This window comes from the organism of the source record quoted next, unplaced genomic scaffold, assembly GCF_019419815.1.
Source record: "Pyrus x bretschneideri cultivar Hongxiangsu unplaced genomic scaffold, Pyrus_bretschneideri_v1 Contig18, whole genome shotgun sequence".
Classification (NCBI taxonomy): Eukaryota; Viridiplantae; Streptophyta; class Magnoliopsida; order Rosales; family Rosaceae; genus Pyrus; species Pyrus x bretschneideri.
In genome coordinates, this window is record NW_025999479.1 from 1,448,815 (window position 1) to 1,463,154 (window position 14,340).

Genomic DNA, 14,340 nt, shown 5'->3' on the forward strand with positions numbered 1-14,340 from the left:
CAAAAGTCTTTTTGCTATCTCCATTAATCCAGCTCTGTCAGAGTTGTTGAGTCTATTACTGGACTTATGAGGTAACGGTATTCCGACCCGCCTTACTCCGGCCTTAGAAAATTATAGTTCCACAATTGCCTTTAACTATGTATTTGAAATGAACTATTTCCCCTTGAGGATAGATAGTTATCCAAAGACTATGCCTTTCAGAATAAGTTGAAATACGTACGGTTTATTCTTCTATCTTCAGATGGCGATCTTGTTCTGTGGAGTAGTGGAGACATTTCAAATTCAGATGTGCGATCTCGAGTGTCGTGCCATAAAGGTCGCAATGATGAAGTTCGCCTTTATTGTGTATGGACACAAAACGAGAAATTTCCTTTAATATTCTCAATTGATTGCAACCATTGATTTCGTTGATCCAGAGAGAAACCAGTCCGTATTCAACAACTCAAATGTCTCTTGAAATATCTTTAAATATCTTGTGGAACTCTTACCTTCTCCTCTACTGGGTTTTCCATTTCTACCTTCTTCTCAGCAAAGTCATTGTTCCCTAATCGACCTACTGGTGGATTCAACATCTCAAAACCAATTGGTAAGCTTCTTGGACACATACTCGGGCTACAATCAGATTACCATGTACAGACATGATAAAGAGAAGACCGCGTTCGTGATTGAGTGGGGCACCTAATGCTACATAGTCATGCATTTTGGTCTCAAGAACGCGAGCACAACATACCAACGATTGGTAAACATGTTCAAGAACCAGATCGGAGTAATCATATAGGTTTACGTTTTCCCACTGAGCTTGCTAGGAATAATCCTCGAATGAAGATTTAAAAATTAAATATTTCGGTTCAAGAAGCCAAAATGAGAGTGGTAAACGTTAGAAGTGCTTTTAAAATGTCTGAAAGCACTTTTAGAGAAAATGTTTTTCTATTCCAAAAACACTTGAAGTGTTTTTTCAAAATTCACTTGCACATTTATTAAGAACTAGTTACACAAACATTTTCACCAAAAACACTTTTAGTCATTTTAAAAGCACTTCAAACAAGCCCTTAATGTTTGAGTGCTACTGGCCGTAGTGTGAGCGGTAAACATTATATTTTCGAGCAATTTCTCAGTCAATGTAGGATTTTCAAGCACTTATAATTATGCTAAATATTGCTTTTTATAACATCTGGTTGACAATTCTGGCTGTAGAAACTGAAAGCTCTGCCTAGAAATTTCAAGTAATCAGAATTGGCGTTCTGGGCCTTCCTACTTTCTTCCCCCACTTGAATTCTCAACGGAAAATTCGATCCCAACTGCTCAAAATTCAAATCCAGCGACTGTACTTTTAGAGAATAACATATGGTACAGGTACATGGTGCCTCTTACGTATGAATAAGAGCATTTCCACCGGAGGTGGAATAGCCCAGCACCCAGTCAAAAAACCAGGCTGGGACTCTGTCAATTCACTCCAGCCCATAAACTTGCCTGGCATCTAGCCCGTGCCAGTCTCCAGACCAGCCCATTTTTGACTGACCTTGGGACCGGCCCATCTGACGTCAGCGTGACATCAGCCACCTTTTTTTTTTTTTTTTTTTTTGTTCTGCGCCTGGTTTCCCAACACCAGATCTCACAAAATGTACGGAAAAGCCGCATTCACGCTCATCTTCGCCTTGCTCTTCCTCCTCACCTACTCAATCTTCATCGGCATCGTCGACATCCGATCCTACTTCCTCCCACTCATCCCCTCATCGCCGTCGCAGGTTGTCCGGTCCCTTTGCGCCACCACCTCCCCGCCTTTCAAGATCTACATGTACAATATCCCGCGCCGCTTCAACGTCGGAATTATGAACTGCAAGAGCACCGACTACACTTCTATCACTGCCCGAACTTGGCCTTCATGGCCAAAGAACTTCGGTGAGTACTGGATGATGGGCTCACTTTTGTTCGATGGTAATGGTGGTGATGGGAAGGAGAAAATAAAAATTTTATTTTATTTTTTATGAATTCAGAAATTAAAAATAAAATTATAATTTTTTATTATTTTATAATAAAAAATAATAATATTTTAATAAAATGAACTAGGCTTTTTTTTTAGGGATAGAGATGCTTTGACCTATTATTGTTTATTGAGGTCTATTACTATTCACTTGAGTGGATAAATGAGCTGGATGCTGGCACAAAGTCTTTAGGGGTGGAGTTGCTCTAAGAAGCATCTATAATTTTTGTTCATATGTTCTTATTTCATTTCATTGACACAAGACGCCACATGAAAGTCACTATTTTAGTGCAACGGTGACATTTGGGGTCTCAAACCAAATCCTGAAATACTTACGGCCCCGAGCTGGAGAAATCTTGAACTGGAATACATGTCAGAGAACTACAATGATACACGGCCAGATTTTTATTTTCGCAATCGAAACTATAAAATTCATAACAAAAAACAGTTTCAATGATACAAAATCTCTGAATAATTCCTCTTCCAAAACATTGCATACACAATTGAGCCAATGTAGGTCGTCCCTGAAGTGAATTTCTAGACATCTTTGTACAAGATACCAACTGGAACCATGATTTGCGAGCTTACAAATCATATGTAAATTGTACGGACCACTCTTCATGCAGACACTGGCGTTCGTTCCGCTGGAATCTTTGTCGGCGACCTTTCATTGAAACCTATCATCTTATTCAATGCGCCGATGTATGCCTTGACACTAGAGACAACAATATCCATTCCTGCTGCAACTCCACTGCCACCAGAGGACAATAGGGAATTTCATTCTGTTAATACGCGAATAGAGGAAAGTATTTGAAAATAAGCCAACATATAGACACCAAACCTGAATGTCCGTTGAACTGATTCTCCAGTGTGAGCATGAGTAATCATACGTTTGTTTTCTGGTCGGATTACAACACGAGTAGTTGCTATTGAATCATTTCCTTCTGTGACCGCATTCATAGAGTACTCAACAAGCGTTACAGGTTCCTGCTATGCAAAAGGTAAACAAACTGCTTTACAACACACAGGTATATAATGGTGTGGTAGCACATGTACAGCTTGTGGGAAAATAAAGTTCACAATATAAAGAATGTCCAACATTGAAAGTACTTCCAACGAAAGTTCTAATCATCGTCCATCATTCATCTTCGGTGACAAATTTTATCGAGTCATAAACTCATCGAAGCAGACATGTCAACTTGCAATAGTGAAAACTAATGTTCTTATCAAACCTTCACGATGAGATCAACAGCCTTGTAAGCCGAATCTACTGGACCCGTTCCAACTGAACATGCCACATGCTCTCTCCCATCAGCATCAATTAGTTTAACAGTTGCTGTAGAAAGACCAAGAGTTCCACAGGTAACCTGAGCATCCAGTCCAATAAATTAGAGATGATCAACTCTTAAAACTCATTGGGCAGATAATGAACATGGTAGAACACTATCTCGAAAAACCTGTAAATCATGAAGCTTCCAGACAACTTCTGGCTGAAAAACTTCATCTCGCACCAGTGCTCCGAGATCTGCATCAGTTATAATCTGGGATACCAACAGTGGAAAAAGAGTTAAAACAAGAATATCTTCAAGCACCAAAACGAGGATTTAAATATGTTAAAGATTCATATGTTTCAGAGTTTATTCGGTCCAAAATCCATCTTCACTGAGCATCTTAATCAATTGGATGGTTCCTATGCAGATTCCAATGTTTCAGACTCTCGTCTTTCAAGAAAAAATTTACCATAATCGCTTAATTTTCTATTCTGCGATGATATCCATATGCCTATCCAACAAGTTTACTGTCTTAATGGTGCTTGCATCGGATTTTTAGAAAACTTAAAATAAGAAGCAATACAAAACAACCACAACCAAATCTTATCCCACTAAGTCGGGACAGTTGTATGAGTTCTAGAACGCCATTGCACTCAGCTACGAAGCACGAAAATGGATACGGTGATACGATATGACACGGCAATACGGCAAAATTTAAAAAATGAGGATACGATGCAGCAACAATTATATATATATATATAGGGGCCTCTTAAGGGAAGGAATCCCCATTTTTTGAAAAAAAAGGGGATTAGTTGTGGGACCCACTCTATGTCAAACTTCAATGATCTATACCGTCAATTTTGTAAGTCTCGATTCGATTCATAGATCATCCATATAAAAATTCAATTCAATCCGAAACCATTTGCTTATATAATTACTATAAAATTTCAATGTTTCTTAAGAGAGCAAAGTGTTCGTCAATTTCTTTGAACTCAATTAGATGTCTCGAATATTTCCGATTTGGCTAATATTTTGCAAGGATGATCTATGAGGTACAATTATAGATATAAATTATAATATAGTATTTTGAAGCTTATTTTTGTTGGGCCTTCGTTTTCTCACCATAAGAAAAATTGGGCCTGGTTTAAAAGAAAAGACCACCTAACATTAAACAAAAACCCTAACAACCGCACCATTACAGGTCTGCTGCAGTCAGCTCCTTTTCCTTCCAATGGTAGATACGCCGCTCTCTCTCCCTCTCTTGCCTTGTTCAGATGGGCTGCTATTCTTGGTTTTTGTCATTCATTTCATCCTCAAAACTTGGACACCCATATCCCATATGTAGGACAGTCGTATCCCGAATGTAGGACACCTGTATCCTGTAGTAAGATACACGAATTCATTGGATCAAAACCATATCTGTTGATCCAGATACGTATCCAACCTGTATCTGTACGTATCTGGTGCGTATTGTATCCAACCAAATACCTGATACAGGATATACGACCAGAATGACGTATCCATGCTTCATAGTTATGCGCCAAAGTCTTCTGTTAGCTCCAAGCTCCAAGTACTTCATATCTTTTCTGAAAGTCTTTTTCCAAGTGTTCCTCTACCCCTTTTGCCTTGAGCCTCTGTTGCATAGTCATATCTTCTAACCGGAGCATTTATAGGTTTTTGGTTCATGTGTCCAAACCACCTTCACTGATTTCTCTCATCTTATCTTCAATTGTGGCCACTCCTACCTTACTTCCGATATTCTCATTCTTAATCTTATCATTTTTCGTGCGTCCACATATCCAACGAAGCATTCTCATCTCCTCTACGCTCATTTTTGTATGTGTTGGTTTTTAACCGCCCAATTTTCTGTGTCATAAAACATTGTTGGTCTTATTGTCGTCCTACAAAATTTTCCCTTAAGCTTTAGTGGTATATGACGATCGCACAACACAACCGATACACTCTTCCACTTCATCCATCCAGCTTGTATTCTATGATTGAGATCTCCATCTAATTCTCTGTTCTTTTGCAAATAGATCCAAGATAACAAAAGCATTCACTCTTTGGTACTTTCTGAGCTCCAATCCTCACCCCTATCTCATTTGCAGCCCTATTCCCACTGAACTTGCACTCCATTTACTATCTTTGACCTACTTAGGCAAAAACTTATTGATTCCAACACTTTCCGCCAAAGGTTAAGCTTCGCATTTACTCCTTGCGTTTCATCTATTAGCACCGGTGTTTTAAAAAACTAGCCTCAAGGCGCGCCTAGGCACTTTTGGAGGCGGGTTGCTGGGTTTTCGGCTTTGTTTTGTGAGGGTAGGCATAAGGCGGTGTCGGGGCGTGCCTCCAGGCTTTCAGTTGAGCCTTTTTTTCCTTCTAATTCCAGGTCTATTTCTGCCGTTCCTCTGTTTCTGCCATTCCTCTGTGTGCCGCTCTAGTTTCAAGAGAAGAAAGAGAGAGTTTCTCTCTCCAAATCCTAGTGACAAAAGTCTAACTCTCACTCTTTTTTGTTTTTTTTGTTTTTTATTAATTATTGCCCATTCAGATTCTGCCACCTAGCATTTTGATTAGCCAAGATTTATTTCTCTTGAAATTTCCTATAACTACTCCACTCAGCCATTATTTCCTTTAAATTCCCTATTGCTCCACTCAATCTTTATTTCATTTTAAATTCCCTATAATAGCTCCACTTAGCCTTTATTTCCTCCTTTATTTCCTTTTGAATTGCCTATAATTGCGACATTCTGTCTTTATTTCCTTCAAACTCCCTATAATTGTGGCCACTCAGCCTTATTTCTCTTGAAGTTCACTATAATTGCTTACAATAAAATATATAATTACAACATTTTAAGACTATACGACATAATTTCAAGTACAACTACACTTAGTAATGAAGAAGATATTATCTTTGGCTTAGTTATAATTATATTAGTTTTACAAAGTTTTATGCTATATATGTAATTATATATGCAATATATATTAAGTTATTTGGGTCCCAAGAGGCTTCGCCTCACGCCTAGGGGGGGCTATCCATGGAACGCCTTGACTACGCCTCCGCCTTTTAATACAGTGATTAGCACGATATCATCTGCAAAAGCATACACAAAGGGATATCATCTTCAATATGTCCCGTTAACTCGTCCATTACCAATGCAAGAAGGTAAGGACTTAAAGCTGAGCCTTGGTGTAATCTTATGGTTATGGAAAAGCTTTCAGTTTGTCCTTCATGAGCTCTTACTGGAGTGCTTGCTCCAGTATACATATCCTTTATTACTTGGATATATGCTCCTCATGCTCATTTCTTCTCTAGAATCCTCCAAAGAATTTCTCTAAAGACCTTATCATACGCCTTTTTCAAATCTATAAAGACCATGTGCGAATCCTTTTGCATATCTCTATAATGTTCCATCAATCTTCATAAGAGATAGATTGCCACCATAGTCAAGTGCCTTGGCATGAACCAGAATTGATTCTCTAAGACCCCTATCTATGGTTAATTACTCTCTCCCAAAGCTTCATTGTATGACTCATTAACTTCATACCCTTGTAGTTCATGCAATTTTGTACGTCACTCTTATTCTTATAGATAGGCACCAAGGTGCTTATTCTCCACTCATTTGGCATCTTCATCGTTTTCTTATTGAAAAAGTTTGTGAGACATGCTATACCCGTCTCCCAAAGACCTCCTATACTTCAATCGGTATATCGTTAAGAACCACTACTTTTCTATGCTTCATCTTTTTCAGAGCTACAACCACTTCCTCTAAGGAGTAATTTCTACACTCTTCCGAGTTACTCAACTCACCCAAAGAAGTACTCATGTCGTGTCCTTCATTGAAAAGACTATGAAAATAAGCTCTCGATTTGTCTTTAACCGCATTCTCCATAGCTAGAACATTTCCATTCTCATCCTTGATGCACCTTACTTGGTTCAAGTCTTTTGTCTTCCTTTCCTGTGCTCTAGCCAGTTTATAGATATCCAACTCTCTTTTGGTATCTAATCTCTTGTCCATGTCGTCAAAAGCTGCTAGTACGATATAATTTTGACCAATGTATACAATGTCGATCCATACATCAACATTTCGGTCTACTATTGTAACAGTTGAAACAAAGATAAGCCTTGTTTTCCCAACATCACCACAAACCTCCAGTGGCTGGAAACGCATTGGTAGCAGCAAAGCAAACATGCATTACAGATTGCATAAGTTTTTTTTCCCTCTTATGTAAATTTGGTGCCATGTGCTGCTTCCAAATATTAACATATTTCATGATTATTCACATTTATGTAAGTTATTTGTTAAGGCAAGCAGATGGTGAAGGTGAATATTTTGGTATAAATAGTGAAGGTTTGAAGATATTGGATGGTGTCCTTTATTACATTCCCGTCATTCTTGTCTGATTTAAGTTGAGAGACTGCACAGCTAACAAATAATGTCCAACTCCAAGCTAGAGTACCAAAATTTATGAAGAAAATGAGTTGCTCTAATCATGTCCAACTCTTGTTACTTTGAATCTAAGATTAGGCTTATCTACTGGCTTATTAGATGATATAGCAGATATCCTTAATTTTACAATAATAACATGAATTTATAATTCCTCAATAGCAATCAACCCAACCATTTTCCATATGATGGTCATCTTAACAATTTTCACAGGTGGATGTTATGCATTTATCATGGATGGACTGTTTAAAAAGTTTACACGTTTGATCAATACATTATTTATTGATTTGACATTTCCTAAGACTTCACTCACAATTTCATATTTAAAGCAAATTTCTGTTGTTTGTCATTTTAGCAATAAATTTCCCAGCTATTTTAGTAAACCCCAACTACCAATATTTGTACAAAATCAACATTTTCATCCTTGCAGTTTACAAGTTAACAAATAGAGAACCATACTTATGAAGTAAACATGGGGATACTGCTACACCTTTGAATTTACCTTTTTCTGTTCAGCTACAGCTTTGAAATGCTCAAACACAGTAGCAAGTTGATCATCCTCAAGCTCATAGCCAAGCTAACAAGAGTAAATAAGAGCAGAAAGGAGGTGAGCGAAAGCAACTAATAAATTTAATGGATATAACTTGCATAGAATAAGAGTCATTGCATACCTCCGCAAGTCGATTTCTCAAAGCATGACGCCCACTACAGAAGAAAATTACACCCAGAACAAAAAGGAAAGAAAAAGTTACATTTTGAGGGATTAAATGAGTAGTGCACACATAAAATAAGTAAATTCCAGTAAAATACAGCAACTGTAATCCATGTTTAAGTGAAAAAAAAAACAGTACGTTGAGAGAACAAAAGGCATGCTAGCACATCCCTGGTTGCAGACACGCATGGTTGATTATTATACAATAAGAACTCATATTAACAAGAAAATGTAGTCTATTTCACAAACTTGTATATAAGGATCACAAGGTAATGTAACAATATACCAAAACGCAACTATCCAGGTCCTTCCTCCCAACCTCGGGTTTTTAATCTGAAACCCTTTTATTGATCTGAGTCTAGGTCAACACTGAAGTGAAAGTGTAATAAAAAAAAATATGAAATTAGTTGGAAGATGAAGGTTCGAAGTCTCAAAACTAAAATAGAAAAAAGTCAAGGCTTGTTTGGTAACAATTTTGGTTTTTGGATATCTGTTTTAATTATAAACAGAGATGCGAAAAGAGATGACAGATGTACAGGAGATATCAGGAAAAGTATGTAGAATAATGCATATGCACCTCCCATCTCCCCCTTGCAAAACAAAATAATCATAATAAAATTAAAATCTTCTTCCGCTGTTATAAAATTTCAATTAGAAAACCTGAACCAAAAAGAAAATATTATCAAACAAGCCATTACATGTTGAAATTTAACTTGAAACTTGAAAATAAACAATTTGTCAACTTACAAACCAGAAGAGAGGAAGCTTTAATGCAGTGAGAGACTGCTTAAAATATACAGATCGAACACACAATTCTCAAGATTTAGTTAACACCTCAGCCATAAAGAAGCATGTAACATGGTTATTAATCATTGGATTAGGAGGACAGAACACTTAGTTTTGCATGTTGTTTTTATCAAGACAAGGTGCCACACGGGGGCAAAAAAGTATTCAAAACCACAAATTGGAATTAGCATAAAAGAAAACATTATACCTGAGTTTCCCAAGAACAATACCAGCTTCATTGGACCGTTCATACCCAATATCTTCAGGAGATATGATTTCATATGTACCTTTGTGCTTAAGCATTCCATCCTACAGATTAGGAAGCCTTTTACAAATACATACTAACAAATTCAATATAAAACCTGAAACATGGAAATTAGCAAAGACATTTACGGGAGGTGTATTCAATTAGAAATTTTGACTTTAAAGACTTTTGACGGTGATAACCATAGAAACCATGGATGTGTTTTGGGAAGATAGGAAAGATGAATGTACAAAACATGTCCGTAAAAGTTTATTAAACTCTATGAAAGTCTATCACAACTTTTATGGAGTCTATAAAAGTAATGAAAATCAGATAGAAAATTTGTTAAGTCTACAACAGTGTATGAGGGATTAATACCCCCCCACAAAAATCAAATAGACATTTTTTTTTATCAGAACCTGATGGATACCACTTTCATGTGCAAAAGCATTAGCTCCAACAATAGCCTTGTGTGGCTGCACATGCAACCCAGTGTACTCTTCCACCTAAACAAGCAAATCATTCAGTATGAAACTCTGATAAAAGGATTTATGGTAATGAAGCAGTAATTGGTTGAAGTTCTGAAAGAAGTTAACGAGATACCATCTTGCTTGTTACATAGATATGCTTAGTATTGATTCCAGTATAAAGCCCCCCAAGAACATGCTCCCCGCGACAATTTAAGGTCATGACAACCTGCACATATATTCGTTTAAAATCGTAATATAAAGTAAAACAAGAGCATATGAAGAGTATTGCATATAAATGTTTTAAGAACTGAGTCAAACAATATAAAACAATGTAACACATTTGAAGACAATCAATGTTGCCCCAGAAACATTAAGGAGCCATATTCAGAAAGATATTCTAAGGTTCAGTCATACTTCCCAACGAAGAATGCAAATAACATAGAGCATGTAGTTTTGACACCAATTTACATAGGAAAGCATCAAATTAATCAGTGAATTCTTGAATACTGTTAGGTAACAAGATGAATGAGAATCTTGTAAGACGCTAGAAACATGTAGCACAGAAACTTCTCCAGAAGAATTATTTAAACTGTATCAGCATAGGACATGAATAACTCTGTAATATCTTCAAATACATATCAGAATCTTTGTAAATGAGGCCCAAACATAAAAAAAATTTCAAAATCACGAAAACATCAGTTCCAAGACTTCTCAACCGCCAACTTTCAGAATTTCTGAAAATCTTCATATCCTTCAGTTCCTCCCAAGGATTACGGCAGCTCCCATTAGTCTCTATATAAGAATTCCCACCAATCCGTACTATCCCATATCCACTTTTACTTATGCCACAAATCCTCCATTCTCTTTAGCTTTACTCACCAATATTCCCAATTCGCCAAACAGTCACTGTTTCCTTCCCATACACTAACCACAGGAAGATGCACATTCCACATTCCAACTTCTCAGCAATAATTTCTAAGCCAGACATCTTGGAGGTGTTATTTGTTGCAAACAACAACATGAAATCTAAATGGATACTGTTGGCATCAAGTTTACAAAAAGAACTTCATTTGAACGATGTTAAAATTTTCAAATTCAACGACACAAATTAATCTTGAAAGTATGCAAATTTATGTTGCAGCAGAAGTAACCCTCACCTCCTCTAATGAAGCATTCCCAGCCCTTTCACCAATGCCATTGATTGTTACTTCCAGTTGCCTAGCACCTGCACATGCCCCCTGAACATGGATGAGATAAGATGTGAGTGCATTGTGTTATTAAGTAGGAGCCTAATAAGAACACCGAAACATAAACAAATGCATACCGCTAAAGTGTTGGCAGTAGAAAGTCCAAGATCATTTTGGCAGTGAGTAGAAATGATAACGTTGTCAATTCCAGGGGTATTAGATTTTATGTCAGCGATCAACTGACTATATTCATCTGGCACATTATAACCTACAGTGTCAGGAATATTCAAGGTTGTTGCCCCAACCTTTATAACTTCACCCAAAATCTGATACAGAAACTCCCTTTCGGATCTGGTAGGGTATGGGACAACGAAGAAAAGGAAAATTATACTTAGAAACACAAGAAAATGAAATGAATTATATAAGAAAAAATAAAAATTAGCATGACAGAAAGAACTTCACGATTCAGAAAATGGGCAAATCAGGCTCAAATAGCAGGTCACAACACATAAGCATTATTAAAATAAAAAATAAAAACAATGAATTACACAACAATACACTACACACACATGCTCAAAGATACATATGGTAGAATCAAAGCAAAAACCTTACCGCCCAGCATCTTCGGGGCTAAACTCAACGTCATCGCATCCCAACTCCCTGGCAAACTTGACCATGTTCCTTGCAATTTCAATCACCTGCTCCTTGCTCTTCCTCAGTTTATACTCCAAATGAATGGGACTGGTCGCAATAAAAGTATGAATCCTTGGCCTTTTGGCATACTTCACAGCATCCCATGCCGTCTGAATATCATTTCTATTGCACCTTGACAATCCACAAATGACGGGAACATAACCGTCCTTGTCAACTGCATTCCCAACCTCTTTTGCAATCATCTTCACAGCCTCGGCATCGTCTTTGGAAGAGGCGGGGAAACCAGCCTCAATTATGTCAACCCCAAGCTTTGCTAACTTCCGGGCGATGTCGAGTTTTTCTTTTGAGGTCAAGGAGGCACCAGGGGACTGCTCACCGTCGCGGAGAGTGGTGTCGAAGATGCGGACATAGTTGGGGTCAGAGATGCGGTTGGGGATGTAATCAGGTCGGGGAGTAGGCATGGAGTTGTCAGTTTGAGAGCAGAGAATGTGGGGATTACAAGTGTTGTGAAGATTGGGACGGGAAACTAGAAATTTTGGCATGTTGGGTTTGTGCAAATGCGAGCGGAAGAGGAGCTGGGATTGGGAGGTGTTGGGGATGTTGACAGAGGACATGGTAGCTGCCGGTGATGGTAAAATTTTAGGGTTTGTGCTGACAGCCGCCATGGTTGAAGAGGGTTTTTCACAGTCGCCTCCTAAACCCTAAACCCTAAACCGGATAATCAACCCTGAGAAAAAGAAGTTTGTTAGCTGGGTTTGGGTTTGTGGTAGAGTAGCTAATGGAGTATTTTATTTGAATCCACCCTCATGGATTCACCTTACTGTCATCTAAAATTAAAACAACTAAAGAAATAATCAACAGAAAATCCTGTCATAATTCAGTAAAAATATGTAAAAGGAAACGAGAGATGGATTCGAGTTTCCAGGAAATTTGAAAAATCCGTAAACCTAGCCATTCCATTTTCTTCTACCTCCTCTAATTCTATAAACCAAACTATCTATTATTAACAGCTCTTTCACTCAATCAACCAACATCAAACAGAGAAACATTCAATTCAACTCCATTTCATTTAATTCAACAGAAAATTGCAGCAACAAGAAACTGACTCTTGGAGTTGCAGAAGCAGACGCAGACGCAGACGCAGACCAGACGCACTGGGCTGCTGGTGGCTGCTGCACAACAGTTTTTCGGCGGCTGAGTTAGTGAGAAACTTAAATTTAAATTATTAATTGTCCATTTTATTCTACGCACAATTTTTTTTTTTTTTTTAAGGCCCAACTTAAATTTAAATTATTAATTGTCTATTTTATTCTATTAAATAATTATTATTAAGTACAAAATGAAATTAACAATAAAACTTAAATTTATTAATAGGACCATTAAACCCTATCATCACTTTTGTTTATCCTACCATCCTTTTATTGTTTTTCTCTACAGACATATGCTTGCATCCTCAAAACACCATTTGGCATCAATGTAACTATTTCTTATAGTGTCACCTATCACTTCATTTACAAGTAATAGGCCTTTTAGTGCATACTTGCAGAATTGTAAGGACCTTAACACCTTAACACACCATATTTTTAGAGGAAAATTAACGAAAATTCCAAAAAAAAAAAAAAAAAAAACTTTAGCTCTAATGAAAAATAACAAATAAAAGTATAGTGAATAGTACCAGGGAAAGGTAAAAATGTGGTTTTTTATTAAAAGTGAACAGTACTGAGAGTGTTTCGTTAAAACTCCCTATTTTTAATCGATTTAAACCTAACATGTGGTGAGATCAGGCCCCTACTACAAATTATATTCTTCTAGTAAAAGAATGAAAAATTTACAATAATTCTAGTTAAGAGCTTGTGTACTTTCAACTTGTTACTTCTATTGATGAAAGTTTATATTTTTCGAGTAAATATATGAAAATTCTATCCTCACTGTGATTAGATAATTCAAGCTTAGAGCTTATGTTTTGATAGATATGTTGAAATTTTCTTTTTTTTTTTTTTTTTTTAGTTTATTTTCTATCATGTTTTAAGTTTAGAACTCACGGTGGAAAAATTGGTAATGTGAAAAAGGGAACTAGCTATAACAATCTTCCTGTAATTCTCGAATCAAGACAAGCAAGTTTAATTGCTTACTGTTGGAAAAGTTGATAATTGGTTTCTTTTAATTGCAGGGTCTTTTTGGTTTTTAAAATCTTAGTGTTTTCCATATTTTCAAATATCCATACCTCGTAATTGGAAAATTTCAAGGCTAAACTTCTTACCAATGTTCTTAGATTATAAACTTCCTTACTTGTTGATAAATTTAAGGGGATGAATTGTTTGATTTGTTGCTTATGCACATCAGTGGAAAGAAAAAAGGCAAATGGTTGGGTTTGGTAGCAAAAAGAAAAAAAGTAGTCATGAAAATGCTAGTGGGAAGAGTGGGGTGGGGCAATGACGCCTCTTTTAGAAGAAAAAAAAAAAATCAATTACAGATGTTATTTTATAAAAAGAATGAGGGCAAAGATAACTTAACATTTTGAATTGGGTTTGAGATGGTAGTTTAGGTAATAAATTTGGATTTAAAGAGAGATTAATTCTTTAATAAAAAA

The 14,340-nt window shown here is 36.8% G+C and overlaps 1 protein-coding gene across 1 annotated transcript; it reads right to left on the minus strand.

Moving 5' to 3' along the window:
• Positions 1-2,327: 2,327 nt before the first annotated feature.
• LOC103928949 (2-isopropylmalate synthase 1, chloroplastic) lies at positions 2,328-12,889 on the minus strand. The gene is made up of 13 exons (XM_048581904.1): positions 12,856-12,889; positions 11,709-12,476; positions 11,234-11,447; positions 11,067-11,147; positions 10,043-10,135; positions 9,859-9,945; positions 9,404-9,504; positions 8,369-8,402; positions 8,200-8,274; positions 3,439-3,522; positions 3,214-3,348; positions 2,823-2,968; positions 2,328-2,732 (listed from the first exon to the last, which is right to left on the minus strand). Exons 2-13 carry the CDS (start codon positions 12,413-12,415, stop codon positions 2,600-2,602), a joined length of 1,890 nt encoding a protein of 629 aa, XP_048437861.1. The 5' UTR covers positions 12,416-12,476; positions 12,856-12,889; the 3' UTR covers positions 2,328-2,599.
• Positions 12,890-14,340: the final 1,451 nt, after the last annotated feature.